The 13,638-nt window shown below is 34.9% G+C and overlaps 2 protein-coding genes across 5 annotated transcripts; both read right to left on the bottom strand.

The window, feature by feature from the left end:
• Positions 1-1,639: 1,639 nt before the first annotated feature.
• Positions 1,640-7,974, bottom strand: LOC117912859. 2 transcript variants are annotated; one of them, XM_034827614.1, is made up of 10 exons: positions 7,254-7,969; positions 6,245-6,439; positions 5,358-5,768; positions 5,207-5,270; positions 4,317-4,534; positions 4,110-4,223; positions 3,742-3,847; positions 3,191-3,402; positions 2,267-2,370; positions 1,640-2,129 (listed from the first exon to the last, which is right to left on the bottom strand). In XM_034827614.1, the coding sequence occupies exons 1-10, from the start codon at positions 7,854-7,856 to the stop codon at positions 1,985-1,987; spliced, it is 2,172 nt and encodes a 723-aa protein (XP_034683505.1). In that variant the 5' UTR covers positions 7,857-7,969; the 3' UTR covers positions 1,640-1,984. The 2 variants fall into 2 exon arrangements, with proteins under 2 accessions (XP_034683505.1, XP_034683507.1); XM_034827616.1 differs by lacking the exons at positions 1,640-2,129; positions 2,267-2,370 and having other exon boundaries at positions 3,248-3,407; positions 7,254-7,974.
• A 698-nt stretch (positions 7,975-8,672) lies between these two features.
• Positions 8,673-12,704, bottom strand: LOC117912860 (protein WHAT'S THIS FACTOR 1 homolog, chloroplastic-like). Of its 3 annotated transcripts, none has more exons than XR_004651047.1 (3): positions 11,091-12,704; positions 9,278-9,880; positions 8,673-8,731 (listed from the first exon to the last, which is right to left on the bottom strand). XR_004651047.1 is itself a non-coding variant. In XM_034827617.1 (2 exons), the coding sequence occupies exon 1, from the start codon at positions 12,445-12,447 to the stop codon at positions 11,092-11,094; it is 1,356 nt and encodes a 451-aa protein (XP_034683508.1). In that variant the 5' UTR covers positions 12,448-12,704; the 3' UTR covers positions 10,315-10,432; position 11,091. The 3 variants fall into 3 exon arrangements, 1 of the variants encoding a protein (XP_034683508.1); XR_004651048.1 differs by having other exon boundaries at positions 9,278-9,389; XM_034827617.1 differs by lacking the exons at positions 8,673-8,731; positions 9,278-9,880 and adding an exon at positions 10,315-10,432.
• Between the last annotated feature and the right edge of the window lie 934 nt (positions 12,705-13,638).

The raw sequence follows: 13,638 nt of genomic DNA, 5'->3' as shown, positions 1-13,638 counted from the left end.
GCTAAACAGGCCTTGTCAGCACCAAATGGAGTGTCTTTCCGCCGGATGTTGGTCATCTCAGAATGGTCAACAAAGAAAGCTCACCTCATGAACCATATTTGAAGTCTACCCACTAATTTTTTAATTTTTTTTTCCAAGTTATTTCTCTTATGGATATTACAATTTATTTTATTTAAGGAAGTTTCTTCAATATTAGAAATAGTGTTGGAGGGTTTGATATAATATTTTTAATGGTGCACGTTTAGAACAACAAAGAAATCTATTTTTTTTTTCCCAACATATGAGAAAAGAATGTTTAATTAATTAAATAATAATATTAACTACCTATCCTTAGATTTGTAAATTTTGGGACAACTATGGGTTAATTTTAGTTGTATCCTAGGGCTATATTTGGTTGGTTGTGGGAATGTAATATAGGAAAAATATATATATATATTAAAAATATTATTTTTTAATGTTTTTTTTTATGAAAAAAAATTAAATATAATTAAAATTAGTGATAAATTTATATATAATAGAGTTGAATAAGTGCATCTGAAATAAAATATCAAAATAATTTATTAATTTTAAATTTATATATTTAATTTTGTCATTTTTTCTCAAAATTTTTTAGAACTACTCATAGCTTAAAAGTTTAATATAAATGCATCAAAGCACTATTGATTCCAAATTTCATCCATTAACACCTTTATAAATTTATTTTGTTTATAAAATTTAATTTTTAAAGAGATTTTAGGTAAATATATTTAAAATTAATTTTATATATGAAATGCATGTATTAATTAATTAATTAAATTTAAAATCTAACAGTAAATTTACATGTAAATTTAAGATTTTAGGGATCTTAATGAAATTAATTTTTTTATTAATTATTATTAAAATAAAAGTGATTGTTTGAGAAACCAGTGGATAAAGAAAAAGAAAAGTTATATTTTAATAATGTTTTTGAAATTAAACGAGATTTATTAGAAGTTAAAAAGTTAATGTAGAATTGTGTTCTACGAAAGTCACGCGTCTTTGTGGACTAAGGACTGAGGAGAAGGTGCCGTTGTGGATAATCTCAAGTCAAATTCAACCAATGTGCGGTAAGGCGCGTGAAAAAAGTCTTGATCATTTACTTTAAGGAAAATGTTAAAGATTACTTTTAAGTATACACTTAATAAAAATTGTACTAACATATCCTAATTCTAATTGACCAAAAAAAATGCTATGATGTTACCCAACTTCAAATCTACATCATGTAAGTGTGTACTTAAATTCGAAGAACACAGCTCCAATTAAAATTCCTAAGAGTGGTGATATATTATTAACTTATAGATAATGAAATAGCTCCAATTAGGTATATGTTTGAAAGCGGTAAAGGAAAAGAAGTTCAAAAAATAATTTTCTCACATTTAATTTTATTACAAAATATATATAAAAAAATTAAAATTTATATAAAAATAATTTATTACTTTTAAATATTTTTTTTATTTTTTTCTGTCTTTTATTCTTATATTTTTTCTTTTTCAGTTAGAAAGTAACAATTGATATAATGACAATTTCCTACACTCGGTCCAAATGGTCCCGTGCATGAAATATGAGACTCATTAAACCAAATCATCATTGGAAACTAATAAAATAAAAAGAAAGAAGGGGGTGGAGGGATTTAAGCCATCATTGTGATCGTAACATGCAATATGAATTGTGTGGAGCGAATAAATGAATCAGCAGCATTACAGCTAAAAGTAGAAATCTTTTGTCCCTTTCTCCACCATCCATGAACCTATTTTCACATGTTCCTTATAGACGGGGGAAACATACAAAAAAAAAAAAGGGAAAAAGGAAAAAAAGACAAAGCCATCAGGCCAAAAAAGACAATACCACGGTATTACTGTTTATCTTAATGTGAAATCAGGCAAAATATCCGCAGCAGGCCCTTGCAGAAGCGACATTATCAAAGGATATTTTTCATGTGCGAAAACAGAACACTTACCTGGGCCAGTCAGGATAATAGGAGGCGAACCATGGTGTCCACAGATTCTGACCCGTGATTATTGACACTCGGAATTATGTTTACAGGAGACACAAACTTGACAAACTCTCTGAGTTCTGTGAAGCTGCTATGTTCACTGTATGGCACCTCATACCTGGATGGAAAGGCAACAAAAACATAAGTTAACACTGATTTTTTACCATTGATCATAAACTACAAGAACAGAAAGGGTGTCTCAAATTCCGAATTTGATTGAAAATCGGGGTAAAAAATTGAGGAATAGAACATTACCTTATGATGGTACCCTGCTGCCACCTTCTCCCTGGAGTCTTTTTCTTTCCTTTACCGAATGTCCAACCAGTAGGAGAGAAAGCAACTATAAGACTGAATCGACCCTGCGCAATAAGCATACACATGATGTGAAGACCATAAAAAATGGGGTGGTTTACAGGCAAAGGTGACATAAATTGTAGGAAGTCAAAATGTGGTAGCAAAGTGCTTAGGGGGTTGCAGAACAGGTAGGTGTGCAATAACAATCCAGTCAAAAAAAGATTTGAATTTTCAAATTTTCCTATATAAACATTTAAGAAAACCCTAATTGGTCAAAATTAATTCATGGTATTTAAAGGGTAAATTTAGGTATATTGAAGCACAACAACAAACATCAGAAAATAAAATGCGAGAAAGAGAGAACTCAGTTGGAATCTACAATTTTATTTCTTACAATTCTTTACTTTTCATACCAAGTTGTATTAATATAAGTTTTATTTCCCTTACAAAATCCTGAACAAATATATTAGAACCATTATTCACATTTCCTAGTATAGCCTAATGGAAACCAGTAAAACCAAGGAAGAGAGAAAGAACCCACAATCCAAGGGAATGAGCCTACTGACAACGATAGTTTTGATAGCTGCTTTATTCCTGTGAACCAGAAATTGATAAAAAAAAAAAAAAAAGCATGTATCTAGTGTGCCCAGGTACTCACTACCCAACTTTGAAAAATAGCCTAGTGCCCAAGTGTGGCCAAACAATCACCTTGGCTTATCTTCTCTTTATGGTTATCTTTGAGAATTTAATTGTTCCTTTCACAAACCCTTCTGGAACCTCCCAACAATAATTCACATTAGGAGTATTTTAAGTCTGACAAACTGAATTTGAAAACTCCAGTAGACAAATTTATTTGAAAAAATGACAAAATTTTGCAACCCTCACCGCATATTGATTGGAGATATGCTTCAATCGTTTGAAGCTTGCTAGTGTCCACATAGGCACAACATGAATGTGGCTCTCCTGTTCATTTAACGTAAACCACTGCATATCTTCCTTCTGAAACTCCAAGCATTCTAGAATATGCAGTTTAGCTGCATTTACATATACCTTCTTACGGAGAACACGAGCAACCTCCAAGAAAAGCCTTTCCTTACCTGTTCTAGAAAACAAAAACAAAAAGGAAAGTACTACAGCAGTAAGTGAGTGAGTGAGAGATGGGTTGTAAAGTTGATACAAGTATAAATTGATATGCAACCTTCAACTAATAGTTCCGAATTATAAACTGGACAATGATCTAATAAAGAAAAAAACAAGAACTGACCATGAATTCTTGGAAAAAATGTCAAAAATCAGAATTATTTGTACAAACAAAATATATACAACAGATAAAGAGAGAAAATAATTTAATAATAATGGCAAATTTTCTTTCAAGGTCAAATCCTGTAACTTCCAGGGGAATGGTGGAGAGAGAGAGAAAGAGAGGTTGACCCTACCAATCGTGTAACTACCAATCAAAAAAAGAGTCCTTGGGTTAAAAGCTTCAGCTTGGATCGCATCAATAACAAACTGTATTACAGCCTCCTGCTTTGGAAAGTCATACTGAAAGTAAACTTCTATTAGTATTCAGTATTGCCAAACCAAATAATTCTTTACTTTATATTAACACACAGTGAAAAAACTATTTGCTGAAGGTAAGGAAAAAAACAGAATTTTGACACCAACTTGCCTCACTTTGCCTGTAATGCATAGGCAAAGTTGCATGCTCATACACAGGGAGGGTTATCCAAGACAAAGAAGAGAAATCTGTGTTTACAGCACAGCCCATTGATGAGAGATGATCTTGCTATTCATATTCACTTACCTGAGGGTTGCAATAAGTAGTATCTAGAATTAGAGTATGGATAGGACACATTTGCAGAACAGACATGCTTGTCATTTCCTCACTAAATCGAAAATCTCCTGTGTGTAGGACAGCCTAGATGCATAAAGAAGCCAAAGATCAATTTCAGAAACAATGAGAAGGCAACCTGAATGACACAATATCTTAAGGTGTCAATTTGGGCCACACCTTACCATTGGATGGTTCAAAGAGTATTATTATGGAACCAGGGCAGTGGTTTGCATCCAAGCATGTCACATCAACACCATCAATATTGATCTTCTGGTTAAGGGGTAAAATTTGTAATCTGTCCCATGGGATCCCAATCTTCATGTTTACAAGCCTTGCTGTGATGGCAGAACAATAAATCTTCCCATGACAAAAGGACCTGGTAAGGCCTTGATAATCTGCACAAAAAGTATAATCCAAGACTTCTTTAGAACAATGAAGCAATTACTTTTGAAGTAAAAGCAGCAGAAGGATTATAAACCAAACAAACTTGACCTGTGAACCATTGCAATGCCCATGTCTAACTAGCATACTGATAAAAAATGCTTACCAGTAACCTTGTCAGAATATAACATACAAAGTCCATGTGTAAGTTACATGCTCTATTCAGAATTTCAGATAATTCCTCATCAGATTGACGGTTTGGTTAGTATGAGTCACAGTTCATCCCATAAAAAATTTTTGAAAAAAAGATGAAATAAACCTTTTTTTCTTGCAACTATTATACAGCATAGCAGACCATGAAACATGATTATGTTTTGAAATAAACCGTGTGAGGTAACTCACTGCTGCCCTATAAATAAATTAACCTCATAAACTTGCAAAAATAACATAGAATCAAAATAGGGACGAACTTTCAATTTAAACATTGAGATAAAGCCAAATGATTTAGGATGAAATCTTATCCAGAAATAAGATACTGGTTCAAAAATAAAATCAGGTAGATCCACTAAACAAAATAATAAGCAAATGACAAAACAAAGAAAATGTATAGATTGAAGGGGTAACTGCTCCTACTTCCACTTGTATAGATTGAGGATCAACATTAAGAGGTATATATATGGACTTACGATCCAAGTGAAAATGAGTAAGAAACCAATGGGAACAATCTCTTCGAAGGTATCGAAAAGCATCCTGCAGATTTGAAGAGAATGGCTTTTAATAAGCGGAAGTAATCTGTAATAAAAGTGGCAACCTGCTATCAGATGAAATGCCACTTACCACTCGAAATGGTGTTCCTGGTATACAACACCACAAGGGAAGGTCCCTGAGTTTTCCACTCCTGGCACGATTTTTCACCACAACTTGCTTCCTACTAGAACCTAACTGGATTTTTTCTGCAGCTTTTCGCTCTCCAGACGAAATGCAACCTCTGCTCCTATCAGTAACAGAGCCTGGAAAATAATCAGTAATCAACTTGTTTGCAGCTAGCTTACTGGTATCATCAACAATGGCTTTAGAAGCATCAGCTTCTATCCCTACTCCATGAGTGCTTTGTTTTCTAAGTTCACTGAGGGCAGGGACATGTGTGTGGATGTCAACCGTATGAGTGCTCCCTTTTCTAAGTTCACTAAGGGCATGAACGATCCTCTTCCTTGGTCCAAGTGCAGTGACGCCTATGTTCAATAGATCCTGTGAAAAAGAGGCATGAAATCTATGTAACAAAACAGGGTAACAGTATGGACAAATACTATATGACACAGATATTAAGCAAGTGTGAGTTTCTTGGCACCGCAAAAATGCACCCACACAAAATACTTTCATGTATTTGCAACAAATATCATATTGATACATCCTAACTACCATTCTCTATGTTCTATTATTATCACATCAATTCATTGTCCTATCTAAGCTGCTCAGCAACCAGAGGCAGTCATATCTGACATTGCAGATTAATAAAAGCATACCCTAGTTTCTTTATGCTTATGAACTGAGTACCACATAAAGACAAATATTAAATCAAAATTAAGCAATATCTTTATAGCACTGGTTTTCAAGGAAAAAAACATTTTTAGTTGGTGCACATATCTGATTCTGGAGCAAATTTCTTTCTCTAAGTTGAAAAATGAACTGATTTCATATTTTCATATGACTTCCAAGAAGGGTACCTCTTCTGTCAACCGCTGCAGAGTGTCCCAATCAATCTCTTCTCTGATAAAAGCTTCTTCATATCTTCCCAAACCCAGACTGTGTATCCATTCAATAACAGGAGATACATCAACCACTTTCTGATGAGTTTGAACAGGAGATCCATCATTAAAGGGCTGAGGAAATTGACATTCTCTGTCACCATTAGGAAGGACCTGCATTAAATATCTTATATTAGTTCTAGTATTAAAGAAGCACAACGTCTTGTCTAGTAAAAAAATTTTGCCCCATACACATATAGTGATTAATATAAATAACACCATTTCCCAGAATTACCACATAAGTATAACAACATATTTCAAAAAAGGGACATGCAAGAAAGTAGGGTTTGAACCATTGCTAAATGGCAGGAAACTGCTTGGCAACAATGTGGCCATGCACTCATATCCAAATTAAACATAAAAAATATGCATGCCTGACCACACTTGTTGGCTTTATATGGTAATAGACTCATAGAGGGGTACCATACGAGATGAGCATACTCCATTAACAGGACTGGTGGATAAGTCAGCACAACAAGAATCATCTAAGATTGTCGTTTTCATTAACTTCCTATAATGATAATAGTATATAGATCCATCAAACATTATTCAGGTACCCCATCAACAGGAATAGTGGATAAGTCAGACACGAACAGAATTATCTAAAGTCGATGCATTCATTGATCCCTAAAACACCCAACCCAATAAATTATGAATCCTTGTCCCAAATTGTTGGGGGGTCATCTCATTTATACACTTGAAAATAAAAATAACATTGTAAAAAAATTCATCTCAAATTCAAGCTTCTAAGGGACCGAATGCAAATATGACGTTGACATGAGAAATATGTATGTTAGCCAAGCTGTAATAAGATGGAACTGTACCACAAGCCATTGTATCAAAATCAATAATTTCAAATGTATCCTAAAAATGTGAAATAATGATATCTGGAATCACTCAAGGGATGAAAGTGATCGAGAAGGTTTACATTATCAGCCTCCAGTCTGTCAAGGCAACCATTAGTATGGACCTGCCGCAACTCATCGTTCAAATCCGAAATGTCAATCTCACATAAAGGACACCGAACCAACCCTCGTCCTTCCGAACCACTGCCCCGCTGTTCACGAAATCGAAATCCATCAGAATCAGGTTCCTCTTCGCCCTCAGAACACAGCCTGATCAATACGTCAAGCTGCTCAAAATCCTCATCCGATTCCTCACAGAATCCACCATTTCCATCACCATCACCACCAGATCTCGACTTCAGCAACCTAGACTCCACAGAATTACACGAATAGCTCCCCTCCGATTCCTCACTGAATCCACAAGTAATATTGCCGTCGCCACCAGATCTGGCATTCAGCAACCTAGACTCAATAGAATCACATAAATAACTCCCCTTGGATTTCAACTCCTCTTTCTCCGAACAATCTCTCTTTTTCCGACTCGGCGGCACATTCTCCTTGCCAGGAGCGGCGGTGGCCGCAGCCTTCGGTCGCTTGGATGGCCGGCGCGTGGAATCGGAGGGCTTGAGAGGTTGTTGAGTTGCTTGGGTGAGAGGAATCTCCTGGAAATCATCGTCGTCAGACATTGCTATTGCCAATGAGAAGAAGGAGCTCGAAGGTTTTGTGGTGTGATGAAAATTTAGGGGGGAAACGCAAAAAATTGAAATGAGGCTTTTATCCTTGACTTGCTGTGCTCTCGCAGTCTATCAAACGCTTCACACATCCGCCAATTTGCCGCCACGTCATTAATTTTTTTTGTAATTTCTAGAGCCTGTTTAGTAATGTTCTCAAAATACATGTCTACACGTCAAACTCATTTTATTACAAATTGTGAACAAACTTCGTACAACTTCATATGCTATTTAGGTTTTTTTTTTTTTTTTAGAAAAAAAAAATAATTTTAAGCATTTGAACAAAATTGCATTTGAAATATCGGATATATCATGCACAGAGCAAAAAAATTTTCGATGTTTTCGATATTTTCAATTGTTTTTCATAATGCTCAATGAAAATACATTAAATTCATTTCCAAAACAAATTATTGCTTTTAAAAATCATCAAAAGTGTTTTCTTAAAAAAAAAAAAAAGCCAAAATTGTGCCAAGAAAATTTAAAGTCCAATTGGCGGTATGATTTAAAAACTATTTTCTATTTTAGACTATTTTTAAAATTTCCTAATATTGATCTGTCATGCTCTTTCAAAACAAATTTTAAAAACAAAATGAAATAAAAAATTATTTTTAGAGAACAATGGAATTTGATTTCACCAATTTTTAAAAACAAAAAGAAAGTATGCCCGTGCGCTTTGCCCCGGAAGTAGGCATGAGATGGGATCACGTTAATCAAATTTTCATGCTCAGCACATGGATGGATGGATGGCTTCACTCACATGCAGCCCAAGAAGGTGGATCAGACTCTCGTGCCCTTCGCCATTTCCCCGTGACTCTGGATTGACTGGGTTCCTGCAATATAGTTTCCAACAGAGTATTGAGGCATTCAGCACAGAAACCGATAGCTATATTGGGGTAATGATGAAATACAGTAAGATCCTGGGTTATCAACTTATCATCACAATCAACAGCCTGTTTCAGAGCTTTTTTGCCCTCTACACCAGTCCAAATCACAGAAACCATTTCCCGTGCTTTAACCACTGCCTGTTTCTTATTACATATGGCAGCAACAGCCCCTTGTAACCTCACATGGTGGTGCACAACAGAAGGTGGTTGCAAATCTTATACAGAAAACTGCCCGTATGAACATATAAACTTGAGAAAGCATATCATTCAATAGAAACTACGAAGAAATCGTTCACTGGAAATGTGTCATTTAGCCCCCTTTAAAAGATTTTTAGGTACTTCAAGAAGGGATATGGAGGGAGTTTCAGAAACTCGTTAACATGCAGCTAGACAAAGTGCCCTTCATAAAATGGATGCCTTTTAGTAAAATCCAATCCACAAATTAGCATTGTCATCACTAGAACTAAACAAGAGCCGGATGAATCAACAAACCTCTAAGGAAAAGATCCTTGAGCTTTTTTCCATGAGCTTCCTTCAAATGAATGCTGTGCAGCTTTCCTTTCAGGCCCTGTTGCTTCCCAGAGCTAAGGTAAGCTAGTTGTGCCTGTTTTAATAGATTCATACAGTGACCATTTGATGAGATATCAGTCAACAAATGTAATTTTCCTGGTAGATTACATGGTAAAATTAGAGATCGAAAATGGAGTAGACTCACTCACATAAGCTGATCAGTAGTCAGAATGCATAATTTCAGAAAATTTGCTGCTTCACAGATTAATAGGAGAGGTGCATTGCAGTAGCAGAACGGCTCCTAGGCAGTACATGTATGTTATAATGTTCAATCAGCACAGCAGCTTGATTGGTAAGCCAACATAAATATCAAGGAAATGATCTTGGTCCCTTTTTTTTTCCTCTCTGACAGGCAGATCCTAGTCTAACCATCCTTGAGTAAAATAAAGAAATTCTTATTTCCTTGTTTTCTTTTTTTGTCTTTCTTTGTTGGCAGCTAGGCGAGAGGCCATAGAAATGAAAAATTAAATCGGATCAGGTCAGTTAACAGACAAAGCATATGCCGTTTCTTGACACAACTGGAACCTTCAGAAAAAATTAAAAACAATGCACAAGTGTTATGACTTCAAGAGTAATAAAAACTATGCCTTTAGAAATAATCCCAAAGATCTCATGATTGAACTTGAAAGGTTTAGAAACTTGAATAGAATACTTTGCCACATAACATATTTAAAAGCACTTTTTTACCATGAGTAGTCATAGAACCTACAAACAGGTCATCACTTTGGAGATTAGCATTCCATGAAAGAATCAATGTACATGAAATTTTCCAAAAAGCAATAAAAAAGATGACCCTGCAGTTCTACTTTTTGAAAAAAATTATTTCTTTTCCAATGATGAAAATAACAATGTCATGAAAATGTTTCCACTGCTAGAATTGTCCCTTTTACCATGGATGCTAATATACTCACTAAAACAAACTTAATTACACAATCCTCCATTTGGTTACATGAAAAACAGAAGACAAATTTTTATCTTTTTCCTTTTTTATTGGAAGGGCAAATAAAGTTTATATATTAAATGCGCCTAACAAAAGGAGGCACAACCCATACACACACGATGTATAAAACAGCACACCTGAAAACCACAACCCAAGTAAATTAGTCCCCTACCATCAACAAAGGTCAACAAAGATGAAAAGAAGAACCCAAACCACCATGGGACCACGAAAACAAAGTCTTAAGAAGCATATTCTTTGTCTTAAGAAAGATTTTTGAATCTTACACTCCATGATGTTTTGGTTTCTGAAAAATTAAAGTATCTCTATTCAACAGAATAGTTGTATTAAGTTGTTCAGCCAAAAGCAGGGTTGGGTTCCCCCTAGCAACAAATAGATGAGACGGGAGAGTGCCATAGTAAACATCTTCATGGAAACTTGTACTCTTCTAGTAAACTCATATTCTCTGAATAACCCACAACCAGTCTCTATTATTCTCATAATTTCTCTGAAAATTGAATGATATAGCCCACTTTCTACTGGTGTGTGCTGATGGTTACCACTAAAACCATGTAATGATATCATAGTTCTAACTTTCCACTATCAGAATAAATTTTTGAAGACTTTGCCAAGGTATGTGCCAAAAGATTTTCCTTGATTTATGCTAAATGCTCTTTTGCTTTCTTCTGCGGACTGGATTATCAAAATCCAAAAAAAAATATAGAATCTTTCAAAGTTAAATTAAGCAATTTTTTTTTCTTTTAAAAAAAATTGATATTAAAAGAAAAGATATATGACCTCAGGATGGTTCATTATCCTTGTATGCATTGCAAATCTCTCCAATCTCCATCTCAACGTCATCTGCAAGTAAGCCATTGCCTAAACCATCAATGGTCTCACCCTGCTCGAGTTCTGCATCAAAATTTTCATTCTCAGAATCCATCTCAAACAAACTAGTATCCTCCATATCTGTCAAGTCATCAAAAGTTTCAATTCTGCGCTTCCTTCCTCTGTAACCAATAAGATTCTGGACTTTTTCCTTCCAAAGAACCAATGGGCATTTGTCAATCAGCTCTGAACCTTCATAGGCTTCAGTCAAGAACACACTAAACCTCTTCCCCCTCTCAGAGACATAGAAAATGCCAAAATGCTTCAGAAGAAGTCTCATGAGCTTTTGAGGCATAACAAGTTCCCAACGGAAGTGGGTAAGGTGATCTGTGACCAACCTCTTCTCAATAGTAAAGCTAAGCAACTCATGCATAATAGCCACTGCCCTCTTATCAAATTCTCGTGACCCAGCTTTCATGCCACGGGCATCTGCATATGGAGACAAATACGACCGTTTCTGAAAGTGATCAATTTTTCCTCCATACCTATACACCTTCTTGTAGTTAGGAGGAAATTTCAAGGGGAACGGAAGGGAAAGCAAACCCGGTGTGGGAAGAATATCTCCATTTGCCCCATTTGCCTTCTTCTCCAATTCTGTCACAGCCAAGGCAGGATTCCAAGAAACAAGTTCCAAATACTCAAGTTCATCCTCAGACTTAACTACCCTAAAATGTTGAGGATACTTCCGCACCCAACTGGTCCGAAAATCATATGGCAGACCAAAATCTCTCCTGAAATGGGCAATCTTATCCAATGGAAGCCGCTTATCTATCGACATCATTAAAAACCTCGTAACATGCTCAGCGGCTTTATCAGCATGCTCCTCGAGAAGCCTCTCCTCCTCGGCCACCAGATCCTCGGCTTCTTTGGTCATCCCACACCACAACACCCCTTTCTGATCCTTATACAACTCAAACAATTTGGGAGATTTCCGAATAAAGTCGGATATCTTATGGGGCTTTGGCAGATTAACCTGCCTCCTATACTGATCCAGTGACCTCACTGTGATAATCTGCTCAGCCTCCTTCTTCAAAACCTCCATAAGGAACAAAACTTTGGAAACTATCTTCCACTTCTCCGTCACAATTTCAAGATCATGCACCCTCTTCTTCGTACTTCTATCTTGAACCCTCTTACTCGTGGTCATCAATCGAGTATGCTGCAAAGATTCTTTATACCCAGATGCGTATTTACTACAATTCAACTCGATCACAGTTCCAATGACTCTGTAAGCCATCATTTTACGCCTAAAATGAATCGATTGCATTAATCCCAACTGCAACACACCAAGAACAAACAATACAAAAGACGTAACCTGGGAGAAGGCGAATGCAAATTCCTTTGAAGCAGGCGAATGCGCCACCTGGGTATGCCTCTAAACGCAGCGTTTCGAGTCTTAAGCCAAAACCCAGATGAGATGTATATGTCTTTTGCCTCCCTGTCAATCAAAAATCAGAACTTTGATGCCAAATCGCAGTGACCCAGCGCAAAACCCTAGCCTCTAGGGTCCTCTCAGTCGCTCCTTCAATTCTATTTCTCCAACGGGAAGTGATGATATATTTTAGTTTTAGGGCGGGGATTTCCTATTGACGTGAAAAAAAATTATTAGATTGAATAAAAAATTTTAGGTTATTTGATTAAAAAGTTTGATAAAAACCATTTTGAAAATTTAAACTCTCGTCCTTCATTGTTTTGACCTCGATAAAAATAATATTTAATTTTTATTCTAAAAACATCTATTACTTTAAAAACAATAATGTAAATACATTGAAATAATTAAAGGTATTTATATAAAAAAACAATTGTTTTTCAAATAAAAACATAAAAAATATAAAATTAACAAATATAACCTTATACACACCACTCATCGCACTATGTGAGCTAGCGGTACCTAAAGTTGTTATTTTAATTATAATAAGGGGATGTCAAATGCGATTGATTACCTTTTTAAAAAAAGATAGAAAGTTAATTATTTTGATTTAACATTACTTTACACCCACAAAAATATTAACTAATTAATTCAAAATTCTATTAAATAATTTATAATGTTTTATTTTTTATTTTTTAGTATTTTTAAGTCTATTTTTTATCTTACATTTTGTAATAGAAAGCAATGTTCTCATTTTTTTTTTGTTCATTATTGATCTTAAATTTGATTTTGTTTAGTTTAATAATTCTTTATTTTCTATTTAATCATTAATGCAACGATTTTCACCATGAATCTTGTAAGTGATCACTCTTGTTCTTTATTTTATTTTTTCAATTCATTGATCTATGTATATATTATTTTTGTATTAAAAATATGATACGATGTATTGTACTCGTAGAATTTTATGTCACTGCTTCTAAGTAATATCCAAATGAGTTGAATTTGAGAAAATTAATCTGTAAATTGATGAAAATGGTTGGAGGTGCCACCAATTGCAAGTGAGTGAGCAATCAATTAAAACAATAACAA

This window comes from Vitis riparia, chromosome 4 (genome assembly GCF_004353265.1).
Source record: "Vitis riparia cultivar Riparia Gloire de Montpellier isolate 1030 chromosome 4, EGFV_Vit.rip_1.0, whole genome shotgun sequence".
Lineage (NCBI taxonomy): Eukaryota > Viridiplantae > Streptophyta > Magnoliopsida > Vitales > Vitaceae > Vitis > Vitis riparia.
This window is presented reverse-complemented; position numbering and strand designations above follow the sequence as displayed.

What these genes read in the sequence shown, in the direction of transcription:
- LOC117912859 (XM_034827614.1), bottom strand. Translation starts at nt 7,856, where the DNA reads ATGTCTGACGACGATGATTTCCAGGAGATTCCTCTCACCCAAGCAACT. An exon ending in TTGAACCATCCAATGGTAAG is followed by an intron (nt 4,224 to 4,316) that starts GTGTGGCCCAAA and finishes TTATGCATCTAG; the next exon opens with GCTGTCCTACACACAGGAGA. An exon ending in GATTGGTAGTTACACGATTG is followed by an intron (nt 3,403 to 3,741) that starts GTAGGGTCAACC and finishes TTTCTAGAACAG; the next exon opens with GTAAGGAAAGGCTTTTCTTG.
- LOC117912860 (XM_034827617.1), bottom strand. Translation starts at nt 12,447, where the DNA reads ATGCAATCGATTCATTTTAGGCGTAAAATGATGGCTTACAGAGTCATT.